Consider the following 26,445-nt stretch of genomic DNA (forward strand, 5'->3'; position numbering starts at 1 on the left):
TGGTGTGGGTGTTGAGCAGTCATGTGGTGTGGATGTTGGTGTTGAGCAGTCATGTGGTGTGGGTGTTGGTGTTAAGCAGTCGCGTGGTGTGGGTGTTGGTGTTGAGCAGTCATGTGGTGTGGGTGTTGGTGTTAAGCAGTCATGTGGTGTGTGTGTTGAGCAGTCATGTGGTGTGGGTGTTGGTGTTGAGCAGTCATGTGGTGTGGGTGTTGGTGTTAAGCAGTCGCGTGGTGTGGGTGTTAAGCAGTCATGTGGTGTGGGTGTTGGTGTTGAGCAGTCATGCGGTGTGGGTGTTGAGCAGTCATGTGGTGTGGGTGTTGAGCAGTCATGTGGTGTGGGTGTTGGTGTTGAGCAGTCATGTGGTGTGGGTGTTGAGCAGTCATGTGGTGTGGGTGTTGAGCAGTCATGTGGTGTGGGTGTTGAGCAGTCATGTGGTGTGGGTGTTGGTGTTGAGCAGTCATGTGGTGTGGGTGTTGGTGTTGAGCAGTCATGCGGTGTGGGTGTTGAGCAGTCATGTGGTGTGGGTGTTGAGCAGTCATGTGGTGTGGGTGTTGGTGTTGAGCAGTCATGTGGTGTGGGTGTTGAGCAGTCATGTGGTGTGGGTGTTGAGCAGTCATGTGGTGTGGGTGTTGAGCAGTCATGTGGTGTTGGTGTTGAGCAGTCGCGTGTTGTGTGTGTTGGTGTTGAGCAGTCATGTGGTGTGGGTGTGGGTGTTGAGCAGTCATGTGGTGTGTGTGTTGGTGTTGAGCAGTCATGTGGTGTGGGTGTTGGTGTTGAGCAGTCATGTGGTGTGGGTGTTGGTGTTGAGCAGTCATGTGGTGTGGGTGTTGAGCAGTCATGTGGTGTGGGTGTTGAGCAGTCATGTGGTGTGGGTGTTGGTGTTGAGCAGTCATGTGGTGTTGGTGTTGAGCAGTCGCGTGGTGTGTGTGTTGGTGTTGAGCAGTCATGTGGTGTGGGTGTTGGTGTTGAGCAGTCATGTGGTGTGGGTGTTGAGCAGTCATGTGGTGTGGGTGTTGAGCAGTCATGTGGTGTGGGTGTTGGTGTTAAGCAGTCATGTGGTGTTGGTGTTAAGCAGTCATGTGGTGTTGGTGTTGAGCAGTCATGTGGTGTGGGTGTTGAGCAGTCATGTGGTGTGGGTGTTGGTGTTGAGCAGTCATGTGGTGTGGGTGTTGGTGTTGAGCAGTCATGTGGTGTGGGTGTTGAGCAGTCATGTGGTGTGGGTATTGAGTAGTCATGTGGTGTGGGTGTTAAGCAGTCATGTGGTGTTGGTGTTGAGCAGTCATGTGGTGTGGGTGTTGAGCAGTCATGTGGTGTGGGTGTTGGTGTTGAGCAGTCATGTGGTGTGGGTGTTGAGCAGTCATGTGGTGTGGGTGTTGAGCAGTCATGTGGTGTGGGTGTTGGTGTTGAGCAGTCATGTGGTGTGGGTGTTGAGCAGTCATGTAGTGTGGGTGTGGGTGTTGAGCAGTCATGTGGTGTGGGTGTTGGTGTTGAGCAGTCATGTGGTGTGGGTGTTGGTGTTGAGCAGTCATGTAGTGTGGGTGTTGAGCAGTCATGTGGTGTGGGTGTTGAGCAGTCATGTGGTGTGGGTGTTGAGCAGTCATGTGGTGTGGGTGTTGAGCAGTCATGTGGTGTGGGTGTTGAGCAGTCATGTGGTGTGGGTGTTGGTGTTGAGCAGTCATGTGGTGTGGGTGTTGAGCAGTCACGTGGTGTGTGTGTTGAGCAGTCATGTGGTGTGGGTGTTGGTGTTGAGCAGTCATGTGGTGTGGGTGTTGGTGTTGAGCAGTCATGTGGTGTGGGTGTTGAGCAGTCATGTGGTGTGGGTGTTGGTGTTGAGCAGTCATGTGGTGTGGGTGTTGAGCAGTCGCGTGGTGTGTGTGTTGAGCAGTCATGTGGTGTGGGTGTTGGTGTTGAGCAGTCATGTGGTGTGGGTGTTGGTGTTAAGCAGTCGCGTGGTGTGGGTGTTGAGCAGTCATGTGGTGTGGGTGTTGGTGTTGAGCAGTCATGTGGTGTGGGTGTTAAGCAGTCATGTGGTGTGGGTGTTGGTGTTGAGCAGTCATGTGGTGTGGGTGTTGGTGTTAAGCAGTCGCGTGGTGTGGGTGTTGAGCAGTCATGTGGTGTGGGTGTTGGTGTTGAGCAGTCATGTGGTGTGGGTGTTAAGCAGTCATGTGGTGTGGGTGTTAAGCAGTCATGTGGTGTGGGTGTTAAGCAGTCATGTGGTGTGGGTGTTGGTGTTGAGCAGTCATGCGGTGTGGGTGTTGAGCAGTCATGCGGTGTGGGTGTTGAGCAGTCATGTGGTGTGGGTGTTGGTGTTGAGCAGTCATGTGGTGTGGGTGTTGGTGTTGAGCAGTCATGCGGTGTGGGTGTTGAGCAGTCATGTGGTGTGGGTGTTGGTGTTGAGCAGTCATGTGGTGTGGGTGTTGGTGTTGAGCAGTCATGTGGTGTGGGTGTTGGTGTTGAGCAGTCGCGTGGTGTGGGTGTTGAGCAGTCATGTGGTGTGGGTGTTGGTGTTGAGCAGTCATGTGGTGTGGGTGTTGAGCAGTCATGTGGTGTGGGTGTTGGTGTTGAGCAGTCATGTGGTGTGGGTGTTGGTGTTAAGCAGTCGCGTGGTGTGGGTGTTGAGCAGTCATGTGGTGTGGGTGTTGGTGTTGAGCAGTCATGTGGTGTGGGTGTTAAGCAGTCATGTGGTGTGGGTGTTAAGCAGTCATGTGGTGTGGGTGTTAAGCAGGCATGTGGTGTGGGTGTTGGTGTTGAGCAGTCATGCGGTGTGGGTGTTGAGCAGTCATGTGGTGTGGGTGTTGGTGTTGAGCAGTCATGTGGTGTGGGTGTTGAACAGTCATGTGGTGTGTGTGTTAAGCAGTCATGTGGTGTGGGTGTTGGTGTTAAGCAGTCATGTGGTGTGGGTGTTGAACAGTCATGTGGTGTGTGTGTTAAGCAGTCATGTGGTGTGTGAAATTCAACCACAAACAGGAGCTTTGTCCCCTACACTCTACAGCGAAGCCGCTGCGCACACGCTAAGGGAGCTCAACACAAACTATAAACTATACTCGAACAATTCTATGTTAAAAAGAAGCTTAAGCACCATATTATATTGGGAGCACAAAGCACCACGCTTAGTTTTCAGTCGTACGATTATTACTACGGAACAGTATAAAATCTGGGCAGTATGTTAACTTTCACAAATAATATCAACCTGTATACAAATTAAGTGTACCAAATATCAACTTACACTCTAATGTGTACCAAACATCAACTTTCACACAAATGTGTACCAAACATTAACTTTCACACAAATGTGTAGGGCCTACAAAAAACCAGATTTAAAAGTTAACTTAAAATTTACCAAATATCAATTTATAAATAGCTTTTAATTTTTAAGAAAAAATTGACGACTATGGATTGCAAAAGTGTATAAATTATAAAAAGTTCATTTAATAGTCTAAGGGAAGTAATACAAGCTTTGATTTTATATTTATTATTTTATTGATTATGTCCCCCACTAGAGTTTTTTTTTCACCAACGGATTTCTGATAAAAAAAAAACGTTGAAACAATTACCTTTAAAGTATCCATAAGTTTAAGTAAAGCAACTTAATTAAATGAAAATTGTATAATATTTAAATTCTCGTTACGTACTTTCAATTGCATGTAGAGTGGCATATGTAAATTCTGGCATATGTAAAGTCTGGGTATGATCTGATCTAGATTATGTCAAGTCTGTGATAGTTAGCGCCCGACCATTCCGTCTACGACTACTGTCAAAAGTTCTGCCATATTGTATCAACAAAATCAGTAATACTGTCAAAGTACTACCATATTTTAACGACAAAGTAAGAAAAATGTCGCAAGGTCTGCCTTTTCTTACAACACGTCTACGACAAGTATCAAAGTTCTGCCATATTTGAATACGAAAACCACGTGACTATTAAAACCAACGTATGAGATGTTTAAACAAGGCTCCGTGCAAACACTATGGCTCAAGAGAAGATCGGCTATTTTTAGACTAATCAAACAGAAGATATTCATTAAGAAAACTTATATGCTCAGGTATATTATAGGATGAATCAGAGCTAGATTTAACAGCACACGTATACTGAATCGTCCATATTACACACCCCACATATAACACACACCTACCTGCGAGTATTTCATTTCAGGATCAAGTTAAGGGGCTCACATAGATACACATCTCACACATACACACACCAGAGGCGTAGCGAGGGGGGGGGGGACATATGTCCTAGAGCGCCGACCTTAGGGGGGGGCGCCAAATTGAAAGTTCGAGGGGGGGGGGTGCAAATCGAAAGTTTATGGAGGGGGGGTGCAAATCGAAAGTTTGAGGGGGGGGGTGCAAATCGAAAGTTTGTCCCCGGGCGCCGGGAAGGGTCGCTACGCCTCTGACACACACACAATTCCCCCCCCCCCCCCCCCTTACTAACACACTCGCGCTTAATGGCACAATGAACACTCACATAGAAAGCACACACACACATACTGACATGCCTATATCTTGCATTAACAGATACACACACATAAACATACACTAGTACAGCCCAATTTACACACAATGTCAACACACACACACATACATAGACTAGTACAGCCGAATATACACACAATATCAACACACAGACACACATATTCGCACAGCCATATATACACATAATATCACCACCCACACACATCCACACACAGACTAGCACAGCCCAATATATCCACAATACCAGTGGCGTAGCGATGTCGGGTGTCACCCGGTGCGGCACTTAATGGTGTCACCCCCCAGAGGCGCAACGACCCTTCCCGGGGACAAACTTTCAATTTTCGATTTACACCCCCCCCCCTCAAACTTTCGATTTGCACCCCCCCCCCTCAAACCTTCGATTTGCACCACCCTCGCTACGCCCCTGCACAATACAACACCACACACCCACACACAATATCAACACACACAGAGACTAAAACAGCCCAATATACTCACAATATAGACATACACACACCCACACACATAGACTAGCACAGCCCATTATACTGATAATATCAACACATATACACACACACCCACACAGGACACACACTTTTACACGTCAGAGATGTTGCAATCAATTTTTCCCTCCAACTGACACCCCGACAAACGATGTTATAGCCACATTCAATACCTGCCACTACTGTTAATTCAATCGTCCGCTAAAAATAGAACCATGTAACGGTCCAATGAAAAAACTCCAAATCTAGGACACAAGACGGATGTCTTTAGATCCTTGTAGGAAACAATGGTCTTAATGTACCTGTGCTGATGTCTTGCAACTTCACGTCGTAGCGATGTAGCTATGAATAGACACAAACACAGACTAACACATTCAAGGCGCAGGTGTCAACAGGATACAGCAGGTAAATTTTATCTCAATTAGAAAAATATTAGTGGATTAGCGCGGGCTAGTTTCTCATCGCATATAAACATACATGTGTGTGCTATATTTGTTTTAAATTGTACAACCTATTTCTTAAGTATAATATATATTAAGTGTATATGTTTACACATACATATAAATATTATATATATATATATATAAATATAAATATATAAATATATATATATATATATATATATATATATATATATATATATATATATATATATATATATACATATACATATATATTTATGTATATATATATATATATATATATATATATATATATATATATATATATATATATATATATATATATATATATATATATATATATATATATATATATAGATATATATATATACATACATAGGCCTACATACATAAATATTTCAGACACATTCTTCAATTGCGACCATGAAGTACTTCACCATAAAGCTTATCACTTTATTGGCTGTAAATTTCATAAACTTCGGTAAGTGAAAGTTTATAGATTTTATGTTAGGGGTTTGGTGCTGGTATACAAAAATCGATCAAGATAAAACAACATTCGAAAGTAAAAGCTTTTCACGGATTGTATGTTATGAGTTTACTGTGGATATAAACAAACAGCTTAATATAAAACAAAATATGTAAGTACAAGTTGTTTCGTGTAGTGCAGATTCAATACGAGACATATTAGTATCGGTTGTGTGTCCTGTCTAGTTCTTCATATTTTACAACGGAACGTTCATAAAATCCTAGCTCAAAAAACTTTAGAAAGAAGTCCTCTCTACAACTTTATTGTGTTGTAAATGTACTAAATATTGTTGTATTCTATATTTACTGAACATATTTGTTAAGTATGTGCCAGACATTGTAGTGTCCAGCATGTGTTGAATATGTGTGTGTTCTATATTTGTCAGTTATTGTATATGCTCTCTCTATTTTTGTGTGCTAGATATTGTGTCTATATGTGTTAAATATTGTTTTATTCCATATGTAGTTGTGTCCATATTATGCTAGATATTGTTGTGTTCGATGTGTCGTCCACATTTTTTAGTTCTATATGTGCTAGATATTGATATGTTATGTATTTACAAGATATCGTTATGTTCTATATGTGCTAGATATTCATATGTTATGTATCTACAAGATATCGTTATGTTCTATATGTGCTAGATATTCATATGTTATGTATCTACAAGATATCGTTATGTTCTATATGTGCTACATATTGTTGGGTGACAGGACAAATGATCCCAGGACAAATGATCTCAGGCCAAATGATCTTAGGACAAATGATCTCAGGACAAATGATCTCAGGACAAATGATCTCAGGACAAATGATCTCAGGGCAGATGATCTCAGGCCAAATGATCTCAGGACAAATGATCTCAGGACAAATGATCTCAGGACAAATGATCTCAGGGCAGATGATCTCAGGCCAAATGATCTCAGGACAAATGATCTCAGGACAAATGATCTCAGGACAAATGATCTCAGGACAAATGATCTCAGGACAAATGATCTCAGGACAAATGATCTCAGGACAAATGATCTCAGGACAAATGATCTCAGGACAAATGATCTCAGGACAAATGATCTCAGGACAAATGATCTCAGGGCAGATGATCTCAGGCCAAATGATCTCAGGACAAATGATCTCAGGCCAAATGATCTCAGGCCAAATGATCTCAGAACAAATGATCTCAGGCCAAATGATCTCAGGACAAATGATCTCAGGCCAAATGATCTCAGGACAAATGATCTCAGGACAAATGATCCCAGGACAAATGATCTCAGGACAAAAGATCTCAGGACAAATGATAGGCCAAATGATCCCAGGACAAATGATCCCAGGACAAATGATCTCAGGACAAATGATCTCAGGACAAATGATCTCAGGCCAAATGATCTCAGGACAAATGATCTCAGGCCAAATGATCTCAGGACAAATGATCTCAGGACAAATGATCCCAGGCCAAATGATCTCAGGACAAATGAACTCAAGGACAAAAGATACCAGGACAAAATATATCAGAACAAATGATACCACGGACCATGTGTGTACTGCACCATATCCTTGTTGATAATGTCCTAAAATGTCCTGTATTACCTACTTATTTGTTTATTGTGTCTTAAAATGTCAAGTAATTCCTATCGTCATATTGATAATGTCCTAAAATGTCCTGTTATTGCTACCTACAAGTTGATAATGTCCTAAAATGTCCTTTTATTGCTACCTACATACTGATAATGTCCTAAAATGTCCTGTATTTCCTGTCCCAGCCTACGCCACAGGACCACTGCGGGTGTGCTACTTCACCAACTGGGCGTACAATCGGCCGTCACCGTCTGCCAGATTTGACGTCAAGGACATTGACCCCACCGTCTGCACCCACCTCATCTACGCTTTTGGCGTCTTGAACACAACCACTAAGACTCTGACGGCACAGTATTATGAAGAAACAACCAGCACTGGCAGATACCAGTGAGTCATTCATCTGTTAGAATAATGTTAGCGTGACTCAGCTGTTAGAATAATGTTAGCGTGATTCAAGCAGTTTAGTGTGATCTGTCATTCAGCTGTTAGAATAATGTTAGCGTGATTCAAGCAGTTTAGTGTGATCTGTCATTCAGCTGTTAGAATAATGTTAGCGTGACTCAAGCAGAGATACCAGTGAGTAGTTCAGCTGTTAGAATAATGTTAGCTGTCACTAAAACATAGGCTCAGGGGCGGAACTACAGTGCCGCCAGACCCCGCAATGCGGGGGGGGGGGGGGCCCACGCCGTTTAGGGGCTCACAGCCGATCATAATCAATTTCTTTTTTAGTTAAAAAATTTAATTATCTTTCATTTTTGACTTGATGGTTGTTTTGTTAAAAGAATACTGTAGATGCGGTTGGATTATCTTTATTCTATAGACACCATCCCACGATCTTGTATAATTATACTTTTTCCTTTTGTTTTGAAACCATTGTAAAAGTTATCAAACGTTTAAACCACTTCCATGACTTATTTCCCTTTATTAAAAGTCAAATAAGGGTGCCCATAAGCTCCTTTTAATAGATTTATACTAAACAATTAAAAAGCAATAACTTCTCTTAATTACTCAAATTTTGACAGAACGAAGAGAATTAGATCTTTTACTTACATGTGAAATTTCATTTATCTATCTGAAATAGTACTCAAGTTATAGGCTTTTGAAAAATTCAAAGTAGAAAAAGTACCATTTCCGGTTATTTGAAATCGCTCAAAAGTTGATACGGATCTACGATTTTGATAAAATACTTATATATGAAATTTCATCAACCTAGCTGTAACGGTACTCAAGTTATCGTGTTTACACACACACACACAGACATACGGACAGAATTGCAAAGCCCAGTTTTTCAGACTGGATTACGCATAAAACCTCTTAATTTTGATAAATCTGGATTGATAATTTTTGCCCGATTAAAATAAGTCCTCTATACTTCGGATGTGATGAAGGACTGAGGTGTAATACGGTGAAAATTGTTAAAATTTCAAGTTATTTTTGTGCACGATTACAATACTTTCTCTATACTTCGTATATACGAGAAAGTAAAATAAATTTAATTTTTTTGTTTTTTTTCAAAACTCAAAACTCGAACAAGCCCGAAATGAGTAAAATGAGTGTTCTTTATTCGTATTTTCTTTATATATATATATATATATATATATATATATATATATATATATATATATATATATATATATATGTATATATATATATATATATATATATATGTATATATATATATATATATATATATATATATATATATATATATATATATATATATATATATATATATATATATATATATATATATAGGGCATATATATATATATATATGGGGCCCAAGAATTTTTTTTGCGGGGTGGCCCATTTTTTCTAGTTCCGCCACTGCATAGGCTGCTCCGTTTTATATAAGTCGACATGTTCATTGTATCAATACAAATTGCTGGATCTTTAACTTTAAGAAAGGTCTTAAACACATAATTTTAGTGGGTCTACGACAAATTCCCGAAAAACACTTGCCCGAATGCCGTTTGCCCGAAGGCCGAATTCCCGAATGGACACTTGCCCGAATGCGACAAATGCCCGAATGGACACTTGCCCGAATGCGACAAATGCCCGAATGGACACTTGCCCGAATGGGACAAATGCCCGAATGGACACTTGCCCGAATGCGACAAATTCCCGAATGGACACTTGCCCGAATGCGACAAATGCCCGAATGCCACTTGCCCGAAGGCCGTTTGCCCGAAAAATGTTATCAATAATATATTACCAAATAGTCATTCGTAATCAATTTAAATTTGAAATTTTGATAAACAATACATATATTAACAAAAATAAAGGGAAAATATTTAATATAATATATTAACACGAAGACATTATTAATTAATGTGTATTTAAATAGAGATCAAACATAAAAGACTAACATTAGTTTTTAAATTCGCCGCCTAGGCCCCGCCCCATTCTTTTGTTGAATGATCACCTCACAAGTTTAGCATAACAAGATAAACAAACAAACGCGCCTCTGTTCATTGTTGCGAGACGCCGCTTCCTACACCGTGTCATAAACGTTATAACCCATCGCAACACCTCGGCTACACAAGGTGGTCAAAACTTACACATCAAAAGAATGTTAAGATACCGGCGCCAACATCACCTTACATTTATGAAAGAATAAAGAAATTTTATTACGGCAAGTTCTCATATTAAAATAAACCGGGAGTGATCTCCCCTAAACTTTCTCGAATATTCTTATATAAAATAACAGGGGATGGGAACTCGGGCTATAGACATGATTTTTAATCCATTTTAAATACTTAAAGTTTTAAAAATAGAATAAAATCTCGTAGACAAATTAATTGCACACCAAGTGAACGCCAAATAAAAAAGCGCATAATGGTGCGCAATATTATTATTACTTTTAAAATTTACATTAGTTTTTTGAGAAATCGGAAGTAGCGTAAAGTACTACTTCCAGTCATCGGAAATGACTCAAAATTTGATAGAAGGTAGAGAATTAGATCTTTTACTTACATATGAAATTTCATTTATCTATCTGAAATAGCACTCAAGTTATAGGCTTTTGAAAAATTCAAAGTAGGAAAAGTACCACTTCCGGTTATCGGAAATCGCTCAAAAGTTGATACGGATCTACGATTTTGATAAAATACTTATATATGAAATTTCATCAACCTAGCTGTAACGGTTCTCAAGTTATCGTGTTTACACACGGACAGACAGACACACAGACACACAGACACACAGACAGACACACAGACATACGGACAAGATTGGAAAATTATGTTTTCCGCATCAGTGAGGTGTGAAACGTCGAGATTTGTAAAAATCTCGATTTTTTTTTTTGCACGATTACAAGACTTTCTCTATACTTCGTATATACGAGAAAGTAAAAAAAAAGCTCAATTTTGAAAATATAAACAAATTTGTTTTTATGCTTAAAACTGTGTTGATTATCAAAATTTCAAACTTGAATTGATTATGAATGACTATTTGGTTATATAATTTTTTATGCAGCTTTTACATTTTTTTGGGCAAACGGCCTTCGGGCAAGTGGCATTCGGGCATTTGTCGCATTCGGGCAAGTGTCCATTCGGGCATTTGTCGCATTCGGGCAAGTGTCCATTCGGGCATTTGTCGCATTCGGGCAAGTGTCCATTCGGGCATTTGTCCTATTCGGGCAAGTGACCATTCGGGCATTTGTCGCATTCGGGCAAGTGTCCTCTCTTAGTGTCTATTATGCATATTAGTGAACTAAATGGGTTCAGAAAGTTGAAGGACCTGACTACAATTACCAGCTTGCGAGTTTTGACAGCCATAATAAGTTTCTCAGACCACTTATCGAAATTGGTCTAGTATTATTATGTATCATTCAAGGTTTAAGATACCAAATCGATCGCGATTAATTAATTAAAATTACATGTGGTCAGACGCAGACCTCTTACGTGTGGTCAGCCACAGATAACGCCTGTTCATAGCCCGAGCATACTTGCATCTGTTTCTTAGCATTGTGTGCTGTGCCAACCAGCCAAGCCGATTAGCTTGGGATAGCAACTCATTCTTGTGAGAAAACTCCGAAATCAAACAACTGCTGTCTTGTAGATGTTCGTGGGTGGACAAAGACGATGGAAGAAAAGAGTTAATTGACTATCTTGGGCAGTTTATTTTGATTCGAAATACTACATTGTGTTAAAAGAAAGCCACTTTAGATAGTTAAGTAAAGAACGAAGAAAGAGAAAAAGACTAACTAAATAATTTAACTAAAAAAAAAATATTCTAGGAAACTGAACGACCTCAAGAGTGTGAACCCAACCCTGAGAACCCTGCTCTCTGTGGGGGGACAGAACGATCACGGCACCGGTTTTCTGGCGGTCTCAGAAACCTCTGAAATCTTGGCCAATTTCTCGGCGTCTGCTATTGCTTTTCTCAGAAAACACAGGTTCGATGGTCTAGATCTTGACTGGGAATACCCGAATAGTGACACGAAAGCACAATTTGTTACACTGCTTAAGGTAAATACTGTTTGCGACATTGATACACATAGATGTAGGTTATCTATAATTAATATAATCCCTATTTAGCATAATCCCAAATAAGTATTATTCACAATTCGGAGTACACTATACCTAAACTAAGACATGAGTCGTTAATCTCATAAGCCAGCTCTTTCTCGCTTCACATATTTCTCAGCTTTATTTAAAGTAAAAGTATCCCAAGTAAAGATTATCACAGATTAGAATTACATTAAAAATATTCCATGTAAGCCGTATCCTAATCTGGCATCGCCACAAGCTAAGGCGATCTTTAAAGACGAGAGTATCAAACATTTGATGATTTCACGCATGAGAACATTCTCGAGTTAACATCCTTTCAATCCCATACAATCCGGTGTCTGACAGGGACTACGGACAGCTTTCGACGCGGAACAGCTTCAACCAAACCAAGAACGGCTGCTGCTCACAATCGCAGCTGCAGCTGGTGTCTGGACCATTGACCCCGGCTACGACGTGCCCCAGATCGCTAAGTAGGTCACTGTTCCATGATGTTAAGAATGTCACTGTTCCTTGTTGTAAAGTAATTTACTGTACCTCTATGTTAAGTAGGTCACTGTTCTATAATGCTAAGTAGGTTATTGTACCTCGTTGCTGAGTAGGTCATTACTCCTTTTTGTTTACTAGACCTGTAATTCTTGTTGCTATGTATGTCACTATTTTTGTTATTAAGTAGGTCACTGTTTATTGTTGCACTATCCCATCAGTATCACAGAACATCATTCTGAGAGCACTCATGGCCATTCATACCGATTAGCAGTTATACATTTAGTAACGACCGTTTATTTGTGTATCTCAGTTCAATTAATCTAAAAAATTCATTGAATAGTTATATAAATCAGACTTACCTATTTTATTTGCAAGTAAAATTAGGCAGTACTGACTTAAATTATCCAAAAATGTAAGCAAACAACGTCTGCCTTAGTTAAGGAAATTGTATCTTATTAAAAAGACAACGTCACAAATTTAGTTTTGTAACACGTCCTAAGTAACACATACGTCAATTTAAACCGTCTAGGTACGTGGACTACGTCAATTTGATGACGTATGACTACACCACAGGGGACGCCTCTATCACAGCCTTCAACAGCCCACTCTACTCACGCGGGGACCCGAGGTTCCACCCCACTCTGAGCACGGTATGTAACCAGTGGCGTAACCAGGGGGGGGGGGGCAGTGGGAGCGGGCCCCCACTTTTTCATCCTCTATAAAAGAAAAAAGTATATGATCCTTTTAGACCTGCAATCTATTAGGTAGCTGAAGTAGAGTTAATACGATTCTTGACCTCGGCATATGGAAGGAGTGTGTGATCAGCACCGGGTGGTCACAGGGACGTTCTACTAACTTGGACCCGGATTGGAACTCGACTTTCAGGTTATCAGCCTAGCGCTCTATCGCTTAGGCCATGCCGTCCCCTCCAATCCTCTATACATATTAATCAACCCCTTTTGAAATAAATAATTAGTTGAAATAGAAAGCATTGTCATTTATTTGTACTTTTTATGATGTGAAACACTTTTTCTTTGTGTCAAAATGCGTGTTACAATTATTTTGCTACAGCGCCCAGCGAGATGAGTCGTTGAAGTAACACTATTGCAGCTTTTATTTAGTCTTCCATTCAGAGTTTCTTCCAGGCATCTCTTCGGAGGGGCTACGCCCCCCCCCCCCCCCACCGAAAATTTTTTACCGCCGACCCGAACGAAATGAAATTTATATAATTTATATAGAAAATATATACTTTTAACAGTGTCCGCCCCCCCCCCCCCCCGAAGAAAGTTTACGGCCCCCTCGAAAATTTCAAGTGCCCCCCCCCCCCCCCCCGGAGAAAAAAGTCTCGAAGAAACACTGCTTCCATTTCGCCATTACTTCCTCATAGTAGGCAGTGTCTCCAACTTCAAACAGTTCTCTCTAAATGACCAAACGGATGTATAATAGTGATGAGATACGTGTGTAATGCATCTATTTGTAAACGTATTCAGCTGACGCAAGGAAGATAATACATTGAGTTTAACGATTAATGGGAAGTAACCAAGATAATATTTTCCAGAACTGGACGGTCCATTACTACAAGAGCCTGGGGTTGCCGTACAGCAAGATGCTGGTTGGTGTGACAGGTGTGGGACGCTGGCTGGTGCTAGAAGACAGGAACTACACAGGTGTCGGCTCCAACGTCACGGGGGTCAAGAGGACGAGCCCGGATTATCAAATACCAGCAGGGATGACTTATCCTGAGGTCAAGATAATTAATTAATTAATTACACTTAATTGGGATAAAATAATTTTCAGTAGTTGCAATTTACATTATCAGATTAAAATTATCAGATTAAGATAAGTTTGAGTGATTTTAATTAGCACATAATTAGGTTAATGTAATTTCTATTAGGCCCACATATTTTATTGCTTGTTATTGTCATTAACAAACATGTAGTCAGCTAGTTATCATCATAATGATAAGTATTAACCATTTGTTGGATATTGATACAGAAAACTTGTTTTATAGAACCTCGTTACTAGAATATTTTCTTTAAACAGTAGTGTCAATAATTATTATCTTTAAATCAAATGAATACATTACGGAGCCGATTTTCTAAAAAAAAGTGCTCTTTTATTTATTAAAACGTTTAGTTTAGCATGATAGCTCTGTTGTTCATGTGCCTTACAGATTTGCCGGGTGCTGAAAAACTCAAGCACCGTGCGAGTCTTTGATAACGAGCAGAAGGTGCCTTATCTGGTGAATGACGACAACTGGGTCGGGTACGAAGACACCGAGAGTGTCACGGTCAAGGTCAGTAGCTGCCTGCAGCGATATGTGTGACAGTGTAGTGAAATCTGGCATAAGAAATATTTTTAAAACAATTTTCCATGCCCTGCCGCCCAATTTAAACAGCGTGCCTAGTTATATTTATAAGTAGTACAGACATTTTAAATCTAATTAGATATATTAAATGTGTTATTCAAATTGCATTTAGAGATAACCATTTTTAATAAGAAAAAAGGGAGGTAATAATATAAAAGCTACCACCTAATTAAATAAAATCACCCAATTATAAAAGTGTTCGGTTTTTTAATAGCAATGCTAATAGTTTATTCTAGATCAATATTTGATGTATGCAAAATTAGCAACAAAACATTTGGTATTAACACAATTCAATCATCTCAGATAAAATATGTAATTTTTTTAAACAGTAAGATAATACATTAACAATTGCTTACTTCAATGGAAAAACCGAAATATACATTTGCTAGTGATCTTCTATATATAGGAATTTATTGTATTCGTCTTATACAAAAAAAAAGAGAGAAAAAAAAAGAAAAACAAATTCGTCTTATACAGTATCTGTGTAAACATTCAAGTCAATGTGATGGCACTATCTTAAGACGTAAGTCAATACGCTGCCCCAATCATTGTGTTCAATCTTGTCATAGTGTTGCCCCAATCATTGTGTTCAATCTTGTCATAGTGTTGCCCCAATCATTGTGTTCAATCATGTCATAGTGTTGCCCCAATCATTGTGTTCAATCTTGTCATAGTGTTGCCCCAATCATTGTGTTCAATCATATCATAGTGTTGCCCCAATCATTGTGTTCAATCTTGTCATAGTGTTGCCCCAATCATTGTGTTCAATCTTGTCATAGTGTTGCCCCAATCATTGTGTTCAATCTTGTCATAGTGTTGCTCCAATCATTGTGTTCAATCTTGTCATAGTGTTGCCCCAATCATTGTGTTCAATCATGTCATAGTGTTGCCCCAATCATTGTGTTCAATCATGTCATAGTGTTGCTCCAATCATTGTGTTCAATCTTGTCATAGTGTTGCCCCAATCATTGTGTTCAATCATGTCATAGTGTTGCCCCAATCATTGTGTTCAATCATGTCATAGTGTTGCCCCAATCATTGTGTTCAATCATATTATAGTGTTGCCCCAATCATTGTGTTCAATCTTGTCATAGTGTTTCCTCAATCATTGTGTTCAATCATATTATAGTGTTACCCCAATCATTGTGTTCAATCTTGTCATAGTGTTACCTCAATCATTGTGTTCAATCTTGTCATAGTGTTGCCCCAATCATTGTGTTCAATCTTGTCATAGTGTTGCTCCAATCATTGTGTTCAATCTTGTCATAGTGTTGCCCCAATCATTGTGTTCAATCATGTCATAGTGTTGCCCCAATCATTGTGTTCAATCATGTCATAGTGTTGCTCCAATCATTGTGTTCAATCTTGTCATAGTGTTGCCCCAATCATTGTGTTCAATCATGTCATAGTGTTGCCCCAATCATTGTGTTCAATCATGTCATAGTGTTGCCCCAATCATTGTGTTCAATCATATTATAGTGTTGCCCCAATCATTGTGTTCAATCTTGTCATAGTGTTTCCTCAATCATTGTGTTCAATCATATTATAGTGTTACCCCAATCATTGTGTTCAATCTTGTCATAGTGTTACCTCAATCATTGTGTTCAATCTTGTCATAGTGTTGCCCCAATCATTGTGTTCAATCTTGTGATAGTGTTACCCCAATCATTGTGTTCAATCATATTATAGTGTTACCCCAATCATTGTATTCAATCATATCTTAGTGTTGCCCCAATCATTGTGTTTAATCCACAGACCCAGTGGATGATGGATATCGGTGTAGCTGGCGTCATGTTCTGGTCCCTGGATCAAGACGACTTCAGTGGGACGGTAGGGAGACCTTATTAACATATGTGTAGGGAGACTTTATTAACATATGTGTAGGGAGACTTTATTAACATATGTGTAGGGAGACTTTAATAACATATGTGTAGGGAGACTTTATTAACATATGTGTAGGGAGACTTTATTAACATATGTGTAGGGAGACTTTATTAACATATGTGTAGGGAGACTTTATTAACATATGCGTAGGGAGACTTTATTAACATATGTGTAGGGAGACTTTATTAACATATGTGTAGGGAGACTTTATTAACATATTTGTAGGGAGACTTTATTAACATATGTATAGGGAGACTTTATTAACATATGTGTAGGGAGACTTTATTAACATATGTGTAGGGAGACTTTATTAACATATGTGTAGGGAGACTTTATTAACATATGTGTAGGGAGACTTTATTAACATATGTGTAGGGAGACTTTAATAACATATGTGTAGGGAGACTTTATTAACATATGTGTAGGGAGACTTTATTAACATATTTGTAGGGAGACTTTATTAACATATGTATAGGGAGACTTTATTAACATATGTGTAGGGAGACTTTATTAACATATGTGTAGGGAGACTTTATTAACATATGTGTAGGGAGACTTTATTAACATATGTGTAGGGAGACTTTATTAACATATGTGTAGGGAGACTTTAATAACATATGTGTAGGGAGACTTTATTAACATATGTGTAGGGAGACTTTATTAACATATGTGTAGGGAGACTTTATTAACATATGTATAGGGAGACTTTATTAACATATGTGTAGGGAGTCTTTATTAACATATGTATAGGGAGACTTTATTAACATATGTGTAGGGAGACTTTATTAACATATGTGTAGGGAGACTTTATTAACATATGTGTAGGGAGACTTTATTAACATATGTGTAGGGAGACTTTATTAACATATGTGAAGCTAGGGGAGTGGGGCGGTAGGGAGACTTTATTAACATATGTGTAGGGAGACTTTATTAACATATGTGTAGGGAGACTTTATTAACATATGTGTAGGGAGACTTTATTAACTTATGTGTAGGGAGACTTTATTAACATATGTGTAGGTAGACTTTATTAACATATGTGTAGGGAGACTTTATTAACTTATGTGTAGGGAGACTTTATTAACTTATGTGTAGGGAGACTTTATTAACATATGTGTAGGGAGACTTTATTAACTTATGTGTAGGGAGACTATTAACATATGTGTAGCTAGGGTAGTGGGGCGGTAGGGAGACTTTATTAACATATGTGTAGGGAGACTATTAACATATGTGTAGGGAGACTTTATTAACATATGTGTAGGGGGACTTTATTAACATATGTGTAGGGGGACTTTATTAACATATGTGTAGGGAGACTTTATTAACATATGTGTAGGGAGACTTTATTAACATATGTGTAGGGAGACTTTATTAACCTATGTGTAGGGAGACTTTATTAACATATGTGTAGGGAGACTTTATTAACATATGTGTAGGGAGACTTTATTAACCTATGTGTAGGGAGACTTTATTAACATATGTGTAGGGAGACTTTATTAACATATGTGTAGGGAGACTTTATTAACATATGTGTAGGGAGACTTTATTAACATATGTGTAGGGAGACTTTATTAACATATGTGTAGGGAGACTTTATTAACATATGTGTAGGGAGACTTTATTAACATATGTGTAGGGAGACTTTATAAACATATGTGTAGAGAGACTTTATTAACATATGTGTAGGGAGACTTTATTAACATATGTGTAGGGAGACTTTATTAACATATGTGTAGGGAGACTTTATTAACATATGTGAAGCTAGACCGGACGGGGCTGGATAATTTGACTAATTAGTCCATGAATAATTCAAATTTTAATTAGTATTATAGTAACCGAAGCTGAATATTATAACATTTGTAAATTACGTGTCCTAAAAATAAAATAGTCCACATAATTAACTGACCACATGTCAACATAATTAACTGACCATAATTACTTATCACACGTTCACAAAATTAACTAATCAGATGACCAAATAATTAACTAAACACAGGTCAATCTAATTAAATAATTATGTGTCCAAATAATTCAATAATAACATGTCTACAAAGATAACTAACCATATGTCCACATAATTAACAAATCTATATTAACTGACCATATGTACGTATAATTATCTGACCACATTTAACTAATACATCACATATCTACATAATTAACTGACCACAGGTCCACATAATTAACTAACCTCATATCCAAATAATTAACTAACCAGATACCCACATAATTAACTGACCACATAATTAACTGACCACATATCCACATAATTAACTGACCACATGTCCACATAATTAACTGACCACATGTACACATAATTAATTGACCACATATCCACATAATTAACTGACCTCATATCCACATAATCAACTGACCACCTGTCCACATAATTAACTGACCACCTGTCCACATAATTAACTGACCTTATATTCACATAATTAATTGACCACATAATTAACTGACCACATATCCACATAATTAACTGACCACATATCCACAGTTCTGTGGCCAGGGAAAGTTTCCGTTACTGAACACCGTGAAAACGCTGAGTGGAAAAGACGAGATCAGCTCAACCACGAACCCAACCCTGAACCCTCAATTGAACACAACTACGAACCCTAACCAAGGCTTTACACTGAACACCACCATGAACCCAACCACACCCCCAAAACCGAGTCAGCCATTGACTACAACCATTAAAACGAAAAACACCGGTCACCCAATTATAATACCAACCGGCTTGATTGCGATATTCACTATTCTATACACCCTCCTGTTGTAGATAAATACTCATAAAATCACATAGCCAAGAATGTACTCAACATGTTGATATTTTTATTAATTGCTCAAATTTTAATAAATTATTAGGCGATTTTTTTATGGTATTACAGATTATGCTCAATAAATATAGCAGCATTAAAGATTTTGAATTATCAGTAATTAAACTTGATTATTTTTTTGACATTTTGTTTTTTTATATAGCGCCATTTTCATAACAATCTCGTTTTAAATTTAAAATTGTTTTTAACGAACAATGCAAATGTTTATGCCACTTAAATAAACACTTTAAAAAATTTCAAAATTATATACGTCTTATTGAATTTGATTTGTATTGGTTTTTTTTTTTAATTTTTATGGTAAAAATGATCACTAGATTGTTTGCGTTTGTATACATTATATATATATATATATATATATATATATATATATATATATATATATATATATATATGTATATATATATACACACCAATAATTGTTTTCGCGTCTAGGTGTATGTTTAGCGTGTTTATTGGAGTTGTTAATGTTTGAAATGGAAATAGAAGGAAGAATTCAATAAAGCTGCCTTGTGTTGCTGTAGTTAAGATCACAGTCAGATGCCATACTCCATGTTGTGTTGCTGAAGTTAAGATCACAGTGAGATGCCATATTCCATGTTGTGTTGCTGTAGTTAAGATCACAGTGAGATGCCATACTCCATATTGTGTTGCTGTAGTTAAGGTCACAGTGAGATGCCATACTCCATGTTGTGTTGCTGTAGTTTAGCCATGTTGTGTTGTTGTAGTTAAGATCACAGTGAGATGCCATACTCCATGTTGTGTTGCTGTAGTTAAGATCACAGTGAGATGCCATACTCCATGTTGTGTTGCTGTAGTTAAGATCACAGTGAGATGCCATACTCCATGTTGTGTTGCTGTAGTTAAGATCACAGTGAGATGCCATACTCCATGTTGTGTTGCTGTAGTTAAGATCACAGTGAGATGCCATACTCCATGTTGTGTTGCTGTAGTTAAGATCACAGTGAGATGCCATACTCCATGTTGTGTTGCTGTAGTTTAGCCATGTTGTGTTGCTGTAGTTAAGATCACAGTGAGATGCCATAGGCCTACTCCATGTTGTGTTGCTGTAGTTAAGATCACAGTGAGATGCCATACTCCATGTTGTGTTGCTGTAGTTAAGATCACAGTGAGATGCCATACTCCATGTTGTGTTGCTGTAGTTTAGCCATGTTGTGTTGCTGTAGTTAAGATCACAGTGAGATGCCATACTCCATGTTGTGTTGCTGTAGTTAAGATCACAGTGAGATGCCATAGGCCTACTCCATGTTGTGTTGCTGTAGTTAAGATCACAGTGAGATGCCATACTCCATGTTCTCCCACAGATGTGTGACCTGGGGAAGTTTCCACTCATGTCTGCGGTCAGGTCCATCAGTTCACCACGAGAAATATCGACCAAATCTCCGGAACCATCATATACGCCAAGTAAGATTCTAGTTGCGACATGGAATTCAATCATCAATAGCAGAGCCGTGTTCCTTGAAGCCTACCCTTAGTTCTTGGAACCTAAACTTAATTTTTAGCGCCTACCTTTAGTTCTTGGATCCCCAACTTAACTCTTGGCGCCTACCTTTATTTTTTGGAGCCTACCCTTATTTCTTTGAGCCTGCCCTTAGCTTTTGGAGCCTACCGTTACATTTTGGAGCTTAATTTAATTCTTGGAGCTCACCCTATTAGATTCTAGTATTTTTCAGCCTAATTTTAGAGTATACCCTTATCAAACCTATCATTTTAACCAATTTCTTTAGAGATACTTTGGGAAACTTTTTTAAACTGACCCCTTTAAAAAAATCTCTTTGATCGATTCTTGATCCTATGATTCGAACTTTACATTCAACCAAATACTTCCAAGCTACAAATAATCATTTCGAGAAAAAAATGTGTTAATGTAGATCAATTAAGATAATCTTATATGAACTTATTAAGGTAAAATGTAACGAAGTCTTGTATATTTGTAATCCTTAACTAGCCAAGTTTTATAAACTTCCCAACTACAACATAGATCAACATTATAATCCCTCTCTACCTCTCGGCTTGTCGTCCCACCCAGATCCGAACCTGCTCCGTCTGTGCTACTTCCCAAACTGGACCAACACCAGAAGGTCGAACATGTCCAAGTTTGATGTGCAGGACATTGACCCCTCCATCTGTACTCACCTGGTCTACGCCTTTGGTTACCTGAGCGACCAAACGTTTCAACTGGTTGCAGAGTGGCCATTGTATGAGGAGTTGACAGGGGGGCGTTATCAGTAGGTTTAGCTCAGTTTAGTAGGTTCACTAGACTTTGGTAGGTTCATATAACTCGTATATGTTCATCTGACTTCAGTGGGTATACAAGACTTAAGTGTGTTTACATGACTCCAGTAGATTTATATGACTCCCATAGGGTTTCCATGACTCCGGTAGGTTCATATGACTCCGGTATGTTTACATCTTTCGAATATGTTCACATGACTCCAAAAGTTTACGCTAATCCATTAGGTTTATATGACTCCTGTAGGTTCACATGACTCATGTAGTTTCACCTGACTCCAGTAGGTTTATATGACTCCTTTAGATTAATATGAATCCAGTTGGTTGACATGACTCATGTAGGTTTATATAACTTCGGTAGTTTCACATGACTCCTGTAGATTCACATGACTCCAGTATGTTTATATGACTCAGCTAAAATTAATACAACTTCAATTGCTTTACACGCTTCAAATCCTTTTTTGACATTATTTAGGGTAAAACATCAAAACAGATGGGTGTAGCGCACCTAGGTTTTCTCGATTCTTGTGAGTTTAAAAAAGGATAGGTTTACATCAAGTCTGTTTCCAATGCAGTGTTTACGTTGTGTGTTGTAGAAAGCTGAACGAGCTAAAGAAGGTCAACCCTCAACTACAAACTCTAATCTCTCTGTACATACGCGAGAAGCATGTATATATAGTCACGAAGATAGCCGGCACTAAACAAGGCCTGGAGAACTTTGCCAACTCCACGGTAATGTTTCTCAGAAAACATGGATTCAACGGCCTTGACATTGATTGGCAGTATCCAGCAAGGGGTAATGAGCAGGTGTTTCTCAGAGTGCTACAGGTGGGTCATTATGGTGATACATGTGGGTCATTAATGTGTTAGAGGTGGATCATTAATGTGCTTCAGGCGGGTCATTAATGTGTTACAGGTGGGTCATTAATGTGTTAGAGGTGGATCATTAATGTGCTTCAGGTGGGTCATTAATGTGTTACATGTGGGTAATTAATCTGTAACAGATGGGTCATTAATGAGTTATAGCTTAGTTTATAATGTGCTACATGTAAATCCTTAATGTCAACTCATTAATCATGGCGTCTTCTGATCTCATAAAAAAATATAACGTCAGCAGATGTCGTCACACAAAAATGACGTCATGACAGGTCAGCAAACAAAAGTGACGTTATTATATATCCCATCACAAATAAGTCGCTATCCTACATCACATCACACAGATGACTTATATCTAAGAAACGTGATGTTTTCAACATTATAAAACTTTGTGTAAGTGATGTTTAAACTAAGCTCCAAACTCTAAAGTTCCAACTCAACTTTCAGTCTCTGAGATCTGCCTTCAACTCTGAAGTCCTGCAGACAAACCAAGGGCGGCTACTGCTTACAGTCACAGCTGCCGCAGCTAAGTGGAATATCAACCCCAGCTTTGACTATCCCCAGTTAGCCAGGTAAGTCTAAAACAACCAGTAACTGACAGGTCAACAGTTTTAAGGTTTTACAACAGTGTTCAGATACGTCCGCTTGTTAAAGAGCTAGGGTAAAATTTATCTAGATGCGGAGGGTATTTTTGTGAGCCGTTGTTAGGAAAAGTTAGATTGTATTTTGTCATGTGTCAAAAGATGAAAATATGGACACTGACCTACTGAACACAGACCTACTGAACACTGAACACTGACCTACTGAACACTGACCTACTGAACACTGACCTACTGAACACTGACCTACTGAACACTGACCTACTGAACACTGACCTACTGAACACTGAACACTGACCTACTGAACACTGACCTACTGAACACTGAACTACTGAACACTGACCTTATGAACACTGAACACTAACCTACTGAACACTGACCTACTGAACACTGACCTACTGAACACTGACCTATTGAACACTGACCTACTGAACACTGACCTACTGAACACTGACCTACTGAACACTGACCTACTGAAGACTGACACTCGGTTTGTAGACGTCTAGAATCAGATACGTCCGTTGATTCACGGTGTTCTGACCTGTCCACCCCTCCCCCTACAGCCCAGAAAAAAAAAATGGTATTGCAATGTATTCTCATTCCGGCTTAAAAATTCACCATCCAGGTACGTTGATTACGTCAGTTTGTTGACGTATCACTATACAGCAGCAGATTCTCGCGTGGCAGCATTCAACAGCCCGCTGTTCTCTAGACAAGATCCTAACTTTAACCAAGAACTTAGCACGGTAAGGTGGTCTAGACAAGATCCTAACTTTAACCAAGAACTTACATCGGTAAAGTGGTCTAGAAACGATCCTAACTTTAACCCAACGCTAAGCACGGTAAGATGGTCTAGACAAGATCCTAACTTTAACCAAGAACAAAGCACGGTAAGCTGGTCTAGACAAGATCCAAACTTTAACCAAGAACTTAGCACGGTAAGATGGTCTAGACAAGATCCTAACTTTAACCAAGAACAAAGCACGGTAAGCTGGTCTAGACAAGATCCAAACTTTAACCAAGAACTTAGCACGGTAAGATGGTCTAGACAAGATCCTAACTTTAACCCAACGCTAAGCACGGTAAGATGGTCGCTTACCTTGTTACCCTCGTTGACCCTGTACAACAACATACACGTCAACACATCCGGCTTCACTCTACAATACTACGGAGTACACACACACAGAGTCAGCCGCCCCCGTACACACCTTTCATACACAACACATCATCACAATGTTCATGTCTTTTTTTTTACTTAAAATCTATATCTAGTTGCAAAATGCTGTATTTTTCAGTCAAAATATATTTAGCACATTATAATGACTTTGACTATATAAAATGTTGACAAAGGCGTGTCCTCATATGATTTAGACTATATAAAAATGTTGACTTATATGATATCAGCATCATGTAAATTTGACCCGGCTATTCCAGAACTGGACTGTCCACTACTACAACAGCCTGGGTCTGCCCTTCCATCAGATGCTGGTGGGGGTGACAGGGGAGGGACGCAGGCTGGTCCTCCAGGACAAGATGTCCTATGGCGTGGGGTCAAATGTCACTGGTGAGGCGAGGACCAGTGAGGACTATGGGATTTTGGCGGGTATGGCGTACCCCGAGGTAAGTGGTGTATGGTCGGTAATGTGGGAGGTGTGTGGTGTGTGTGGTCGGTAATGTGGGAGGTGTGTGGTGTGTGTGGTCTGTAATGTAGGGAGGTGTGTGGTTAAGGGGGGGGGGTACTAGATGTCTTGGCCATGTATGGGAAATATACAGGAATGCATGTGTAATGCAGGTGTGTTTGGGAAATAGTAAATGACATGTGTTAAATAGGACCATGACTTTCTGTATGTTGATCAATTTGTGGAAGAAAAACGGTTACCAGTATTGGTGAGCTCGTATTAATATAATCACTTATTCAAACCCCCCCCCCCCCTTTCCCCAACCAATTAGATATGCCGGATGAGTATGACGTCATCAACCAAAAGTTACTTTGATGAGCAGCAGCAGGCACCCTATATGGTGAGCGGGGACGACTGGGTTGGGTACGAGAACCCCAGGAGTATTGCAATCAAGGTCAGTAAATAATTAAATGTGTTTTAATTAGCCGCTATCCATGCGTACCATCTAGCATTATCGCGCTTCCATAAAGTCATGCGTCGAGAGATGATGACCTTTTACTTATTTTAAAGTATGACCTCAACTGTCACACATGTCAGGGTCTTAATTTTGTGACTTGACCAGTTATATAGTGTCGGCGATGAGTGTTATTAAACGTGTTATATATCCGATGGATATGATCTAATCCACAGACCAAGTGGATGATGGATATCGGTGTTGCTGGCGTCATGTTCTGGTCCGTGGATCAAGACGACTTCAGTGGGACGGTAGGGAGACCTAAATATTGTATTATCCTTATACCATACGATATATTATATGCTATATCTCGTCTCACATATTGGAGTTTTCTTAAGAAAACATGTCTAGTACGACTAAGAAAGAGCTCTGTTTATGGTAGATCTATCAGTCTACTGGTCTGTAGCGTATGTTAAGGTCATGTTAAATGTCTGTTTGACTTGACTTCTTGTGTGTCCGCAGTACTGTGGAGAGGGGAAGTTTCCTCTACTTAACACCATCAAAACCCTGGCTGGAGGAAACCAGATGAACCCAACCCCGAGCCCATCCAAGCAGAAAAATGGGAGTTATAGCGTCGTACAGTCTACCGGCTTGATTGTGATATGTGGTGTTTTATACAACATTTTGCTATAGCCGACAATCAAATTTTACACATGACAATCATCTTTTATATATGACAATCAAATGTTACACATCGGAAACAAATGTTTTACATGGCAAGCAATTGTTAACTGTTATACATGACAATCATCTGTTATACATCCTGTTATAATTACCGACCTTATTGTTTCACTAACAACCACATTTTTTTATAGCCGACAGTTTTCTGTTAAACTTGTTTTCTCTGTGCTATATCTGTGATAACCTCTTGTTCTATTTACCAACCTATTTTTATATCTGCCTACAGCCTATACAGCTAATTTTCCTATGTGGTTGACACTATTTATTTCGACGTCTTTCACCAATGAAACCACTATGAAATCCATCTCCACCAATCCCACA

At 39.1% G+C, this 26,445-nt stretch overlaps 1 protein-coding gene across 1 annotated transcript; it reads left to right on the forward strand.

Annotated features, from left to right (window-relative positions):
* The first annotated feature begins 5,243 nt into the window (after positions 1–5,243).
* LOC131946977 (putative chitinase 10) lies at positions 5,244–26,125 on the forward strand. Its single transcript, XM_059308040.1, has 20 exons — positions 5,244–5,384; positions 5,804–5,882; positions 7,679–7,880; positions 11,734–11,965; positions 12,353–12,477; positions 13,023–13,143; positions 14,052–14,237; positions 14,667–14,789; positions 16,617–16,691; positions 19,246–19,523; positions 19,657–19,681; positions 20,908–21,007; positions 21,633–21,831; positions 22,432–22,663; positions 23,159–23,283; positions 23,936–24,056; positions 24,745–24,930; positions 25,261–25,383; positions 25,620–25,694; positions 25,906–26,125. Exons 2-20 carry the CDS (start codon positions 5,825–5,827, stop codon positions 26,074–26,076), a joined length of 2,757 nt encoding a protein of 918 aa, XP_059164023.1. The 5' UTR covers positions 5,244–5,384; positions 5,804–5,824; the 3' UTR covers positions 26,077–26,125.
* Positions 26,126–26,445: the final 320 nt, after the last annotated feature.

This window comes from Physella acuta, unplaced genomic scaffold, assembly GCF_028476545.2.
Source record: "Physella acuta isolate Inbredline_101_S28 unplaced genomic scaffold, ASM2847654v3 ptg000579l, whole genome shotgun sequence".
In the NCBI taxonomy this organism is placed as follows: domain Eukaryota; kingdom Metazoa; phylum Mollusca; class Gastropoda; family Physidae; genus Physella; species Physella acuta.

Excerpts from the sequence above, each read along its gene's own strand:
- LOC131946977 (XM_059308040.1), top strand. The coding sequence starts at position 5,825 with ATGAAGTACTTCACCATAAAGCTTATCACTTTATTGGCTGTAAATTTC. Across the intron at positions 19,524-19,656 it reads ATTCTATACACCCTCCTGTT|CAGCATTAAAGATTTTGAAT; the intron begins GTAGATAAATAC and ends CAATAAATATAG. Across the intron at positions 25,695-25,905 it reads AAGACGACTTCAGTGGGACG|TACTGTGGAGAGGGGAAGTT; the intron begins GTAGGGAGACCT and ends GTGTGTCCGCAG.